Genomic DNA, 6,435 nt, shown 5'->3' with positions numbered 1-6,435 from the left:
TTCAACGTTGAGAGAGACAGCTGGTGTTGAACAGTAGCCTCATCTTTGTCTAGCGAAGTAGTGAGGGAAAAAGAAGTCTTCGCTGATTGATAGAATAGTAGTGGAAAAGTGGGGATAGAAAAATAGTGGGGGTGAAGAAGAGTGAAAGAAATTAAGAGGTGATGGTAGGTTAGATGGTATGAAACAGTAGGCCCTGATCCCACCACATTGATAGACAGAGAAAGAGTTACTATTCAAAGTATGTTGTCTCTCTCAACGTTGAAGACATCTTTTCAGCCAAACGCGCAGTCTATATATTATATGTCTATGGTTACAACCGAAACAGGCGATCGAGTGGGTCTTTCGTTGTCAAGTAACTCAACTCCAAGCCGGCTACACCGGAGGCAGACGATAAAGTAGGCCTTTTGTCGTCAAGTAAATCACTTAACTCGAAATTTAGTTGTGTAAGTAGTTTATTTAATGTTTTACTCGTTTACTTACTCTTTTATCCTCGAAAGATCTTCGTAAGAGATTTCTTTTACGTTTGTTTCTTTTAAGAGTTATGTCTCTCCTTAACGTCCAGCAGAAGTCCGCCATCATATTTATGTCCCGTCCTTGATATCGTTTCTCCATCTCTTTAATAAGTTCACCCTAACGAGATTATCCGAATGCTTTTCCCTGGTTTCCATGATTTTCTGATGATTAAACGCAAGTTAAAGAAGATCGATCTGGGAAACACCCTATTTTGACTTTAGATTTGGATTCAGCACCTCAAAATAAGAAACATGTTTCCTATTTTGAGTTGAAAACATTTTTTTGTGGACCTATGTTATTGTGGATGCTTTATTCCAACGTCTTGAAAAAACCTAGCTCTATTTACAAAGTTCGTACTAGAATACACGTTTGTTTTTTATATGTATCAAGCTATTTATTAATTATTCGTTTTTTAATATCTTAAAACTTTACATTAGTTGCGATGTGTATAATCTATAAGAAACTATATTAAACATTTGTTGCATCGAATCTACTCAGAAATTAGTGTAATCTAGTGATACCAGCAAATTTCGCTGTCTTCAATGAAGCAACATGTGTAATAAAGTGAAGATCCAGGGGTAAGCGCTTTAATAAATGACTCTCACAATCGATTAAGGATCCTCGTCTTATGGAATTTCGAGTATCGATTAGCAAAACTCGACGATGATGTCTGTCAATGATATTCTACCGATACAACTCTGCACACGTTACACAAATCCCTATTACCTAGATTCGGAATAAATATAATAGTCAAAGAGTGAAAACCCTTTCGTCGATAACGGCTAAACTTTACCGGCGCGTTCAGGAAACTTACCGACAGCCAGCGCCGACCCGCTGCCGGTACTGACGCGTCTGACTAATATTACAGCGATACTACTTGAGTACAAAATTATTTTCCGTTTTTGTGCTCAAGCAGTAACGACGCGAACTGTAAGCTTAACGTGAAAAGCATTTAGTGATAAATCACACATTTAAATGCGCAAAAATAATGTTTTTGTTCAAGTCCGAGTTTTATTAAACATGTGTACTATTTTTGCACACAAGATATATGATTATTTTTAAAACCATATGATTGATACAAAAAGTAGGAACAATACTCAAAATATTTTGTGCGATAAAACAGACTGAACTGACGTTCTTAGTCGTGTGAAAATATTAATAAAAATTAATTATTTTTTTTTGCAAAGTTGCGTGTACATTACACCTTTTCAATTATCTCAAGATAAAGACAGCGACGAACAAGCGTGTAAGTCGCAAAAATGGAACGATCGCAATTTATTTGCTCTTCGTTGCAGCGCACGACACCAGAGTTTAATATTAACGCCGTTTTGAGACAAAAGAAACTGTCAAAGAAACAAAAAAAAAAAAAAAAAAAAAAGATTTAGCTCACTTACCCTAGGGCCTTTGTGCTGATTAGAGGTGTTTTCAGATTCAGAAAACCGTTCTTTTTGGTTGGCTGCTGTTGGCCCGAACCGTCGCCGTTGTCGTTCTGATCCTCGAGATCGTCGTCCCGTTGCTTGGATTTCCTGGCGCGTAGATATAGCCACATTGCTAATGCGAGACCTACTAGAATTGCGAGAGCACCGACTGTTCCGAAAACTGCTGTCAGTATGACGTCACGGCTTTCCATGCCCACCTGGAATACACAAGAGAGAGCGCACATCGATTAAAACGGAGCCATTTATATATCACTCGTGTTTGTTTGCATCGTTCTCTTCTATTTTACAAAGGCCATCTTGATGAATGAAATCTAGATCTCGTATGATTCATGTTTAAGGTATGACTTGCGCTTATCGTCGGCTTGTCTCTCTTCACGGCGTCCCGCAGATATTCTCATGAATTTCATGAAAACTTATAAGAGCTATTCGTAATCGACACAGTTCGCAATACGAAAAGAAGAGAAATATTTCGACGTTCTCCTTATAAGAACTAACGACGTAATAAAGGCTCGAGTGATAAATGTAAACAAGAGATTTTTTTGCAAGAGCCGTAGAGTTCTCTTTATCTCTCTCTCTCTCTCTCTCTCCTCTCGACGACAAGATGTGTCTTCCATTCACGTCGGCATAGTCGAGCACGTTCGAAAAATTCATTTGCAGACTTCGCACGTAGGATATTATGAGACTGGCTGCAGCCAAGGCAAGCCCGGTCAATACGAAGTACACCTTAGTATTGTTGGTCTGTACATGTGGTGTACATGGCTCGCTAACCAAGAGAAGGCATCGTGCGCTTTGACTAGACATTACGCCCGTGATATAAAGCAATCCTGTCATTCCATGCACGAATGAAATTCAGACATAGCGATTCGCGGAATATCTGCACGTCAACTATTTGCGGCCGAATCTCGGTCGCTGAGAGTGTAGATATAAGCCACGTACGCGCAATAAAAGCGCGTTTACGTCGATTGAAAGATGGCGATTGATTGGGACGTTTCTGAATGTCTGCCTTTAATTCGCGCACTGCACCACGTCACGTGCAAGAGTAAAAATAAAACTGACAAATCATGATATTTTCGGATTATCACAATGAGTATTGTTCACGAGTACTAGGTGTTTTTTTCTTATTTAGATGGTGCAGTGATGATTTTTATGTAACTTCATTTTTTAACTAGAAATTTATAACTATTGTCACATCAAGGAAGTTTGTTTTGTTTTGTTTTATTTATTTTTTTTTTTGAGGCTTGACTATTTAATTCCATATTTAAACAATGTGTTTATTTTAAGATAGCATTGAGATATATTATTATGGTGCTTTTTTGTTGATGCGCACTTTGTACATTACTGCCTTAGATATCGGTTTAAGAGAGTACTGGATACCGACTATAGAGATCTGTAAACCGACTTTCTCCTATGACGTTTGGTGTCGTATTTACTTCATTAAATCTAAAATGCTTCTACAAAAATAAGTAAATTGTGCTAAGGATTGGCGCTTGTTCTTTGGAATGTCAAAATTCAGCATCAATTTTTTCTTATACAGTTTCCTTCTATAACCTCACTATATATTCATGTATGTAGAATTATTTCTAAGCTTATGTACATATTTACAATGAACAAGCATCACAGATACGACAAAAACGAATATAATGAGACATTCAGATTATGGTATGACTATCTAATTGATGAGAACAACGTCTTAGTGTGATGACAGTATAGGTTATCATATGCTATCATTATGAATGAAAAAAAGAGGTTTAAAAGGCATTATATATCTATTTTCAAAAGCACTAAATAGTTGTTTATATGTATTTGCTTCTATAAAAGCACTTTTTATGTAATGCAGTAAAGAAACTTAAAAATTAGAGAAATTTAGGTTTTTAAAACGTCGGTTTACAGGTCTCTATCCAGTTTACAGGCCGGGCTCCAGTACTCTCTTAAGGACACAATTACTATGTATGACTTTCCGAAAACTATGTATGACGTTTCATTAAAAAGTGGCTTCCACAATTACTTGATTACTCTATTTAGACATCTTTTATTTTTTTTATGCCTAAATATCCTGTTTCGAGCTTATTCAAATTGTTGATCTTTTAGCTTATCAAAGCTTGAAAACCTATCATTTTTGTCTCTTACTTATATAATTAAAATACAATACAAGTAAGATTTATGTAAAATCCTAATAATAAATAAAAATCGATAAAAATCGGTTTCTTTCTCTTTTGTTTTTTCTGAGAATTTTCTGAGGACTTAAATGATAAATGCTTACATTTTCTTTGCGAGACACCCTATGTATCTCCAAGTGTCTGTAATTTATACGCATTATTTCCAATGACATTTGAGCTAAGCCGTGGCTTAAAACGACCAGCCTCATGTTTCAACTTCAACAATGCGTCACATCGTGATCCTCCTTGTAATTTATCCTTTTAAAGGTGTTAACGTGCTTATAGACGTTCAGCGAGTGTTCTCGATTCTTCGCACAATATAAATCTTACCGTCAATCAAACGCGCTCCCAGTTTCTCTTTGAAGAAAATACAGCGTTAAAAAAAAAATAAAATATAAAATATAAAATATAATTAATATATTTTTTTCTCTCTCTCTCTTTCAAAACTGTTTTTTATCTTGGCAATCATACGCAATGTCAGTTGCCTTTACGGACTCAATGACTTCTCGTCGGGAACGTCAACAAATGTTAAATGCAAAAGAAAAACATGTGCAATAATAATGTAATAAAGTCCGGGGTCACATGCGCATTAACGACGTAATGGCTGCGATTTTGCTCTGAAAGCAAATACAACAAAGTGTATCATAGAGTAAAAGCGTTGTGCGTTTGTAAAAGATACTATATTTAAATTCGTTATATCACACGTTTCATCGATACGCGATTGTCGGCCGATAAAGCGGTCAATTGCGGACATAGTAAATACAGCAATCATCGCGATGAACGATTAACAGTGGCCTTCGTGAAATTTTCAATGCGCACATCAGTTGCAATCAGTCTCTTTTCATTTATTAAAAGCCAATTAATTACGTACAATGATCTGCGTCCAGAGTGTATAAAAAGCGTTGACACACAATAACACAAGTTACCATTACGACATACATCGTCACAAATACTTGATTGTTCTGATAGAACAGAAAATTGTAAAATAATTAAAACTTTTATTTCCATATGTATAGTGGCTCTAAGAAGTATTGGCATACTCACATTTAATAATAATGCATATAATAGTTCAGAGTTGTATGTCTTATGTCTTATAAAAAAAGTTGGAAAGAAGGATGTTAAAATGTGATCGATTTTTGCCCCCGGTGTAGCAAGTAAAATTCGAGTAATTTTTTATGGATTTTTGGTCATAGAATCACATGGCGTATTTAGTTTTTCCATGCATATAAAAGCTAAAGTTAAAAAATCTATAAAAAATTACTCGAAGTTTATTTGTCACACCGGGGGCAAAAATCGACCACTTTTTCGACAGCATCCTTCTTTAGCATTCATCGAAGGAATTATGAATGCTCAGATGTATATATCGATGTGTTGCGAGGTAATTTACTACAGAGTGCAAGATTACAAATTTGTTTCGTATTAAAAATTTCAAGAGAATTGTATTTTTTGTGTATTTTCTAAGTAAAACGCAAGTGTACCAATACTTTTTTGAGTATAAAATTTTTAAAATAAGTCGTCAAAAGAGCCAATATGAGCCTTAGGCACTGCTGACAGTGTGCAAAAAAAAATTTGATTAACGTTTCGATTCCTTTATTGAATCCTCTTCAGAAAATATAAATACATGACCTACAGTTAACAAAAAAGGATATCAGTATGCAAATCTACTTATAAATAAAATATAAAAGTCAAGAAACCGGTTTTGCGGTTTTTGCACACCGTCAGCAGTGCCTAAGGCTCATATTGGCTCTTTTAACGACTTATTTTGAAAATTTTTGAGCCTTTTGTCCTTCTATCTATAAAATTTTTGTTTTTCTTTTTTTTTACTTGATTCAACAATATTGAGAGTTCTGGAAAAATATACTACTTCCGTATATTAAGACATTAAAGGACATATTTTGTATTAATATATCACTATATAAAGATACTTTTTATAATGTAAAAGATGATAATCAGTAAAAAATTTCCCTTGAATTACGTGAAAAAGATTTGTGTGTGTGTGCTAAAATATGCGAAGTATTATATCGACGTTTCGTTATTAAAACTAATATTAAGTTATAATGACTTAATGCATAAAATTGAAAATTGTATCAAGTAGATGGATTTTTATTTCAAAGTATAAGCGAGTCGAGAGCGATAATCGATTTAACTTCGTGCATTAAAGAAATGCATTAAAGAAAAGTAATGATTCTTTTCCGAGAGAAAAAAATGCTACCTTTTTCGAATACTATGCTATGTTATATATAATATATATATATATATATATATATATATATATATATACACAGTTTGTCCGGAAAGTTCCCGGACTGATTTTTTCTAGCGCGGGT

General features: G+C 34.6%; 1 protein-coding gene across 2 annotated transcripts in view; it reads right to left on the bottom strand.

The window, feature by feature from the left end:
- LOC109858359 (synaptotagmin-7) overlaps positions 1-6,435 on the bottom strand; it is a 198,021-nt gene that overhangs the window by 125,203 nt on the left and 66,383 nt on the right. For both annotated transcript variants that reach the window (XM_020435505.1, XM_020435506.1), the window contains exon 3: positions 1,908-2,149. In XM_020435505.1, the coding sequence (XP_020291094.1) occupies positions 1,908-2,143 (236 nt within the window). In that variant the 5' untranslated portion in view covers positions 2,144-2,149. The remainder of the gene's footprint in view (positions 1-1,907; positions 2,150-6,435) is intronic.

The sequence above is a fragment of the Pseudomyrmex gracilis genome, unplaced genomic scaffold (genome assembly GCF_002006095.1).
Source record: "Pseudomyrmex gracilis isolate BER0280 unplaced genomic scaffold, ASM200609v1 scaffold_199, whole genome shotgun sequence".
In the NCBI taxonomy this organism is placed as follows: domain Eukaryota; kingdom Metazoa; phylum Arthropoda; class Insecta; order Hymenoptera; family Formicidae; genus Pseudomyrmex; species Pseudomyrmex gracilis.
This window is presented reverse-complemented; position numbering and strand designations above follow the sequence as displayed.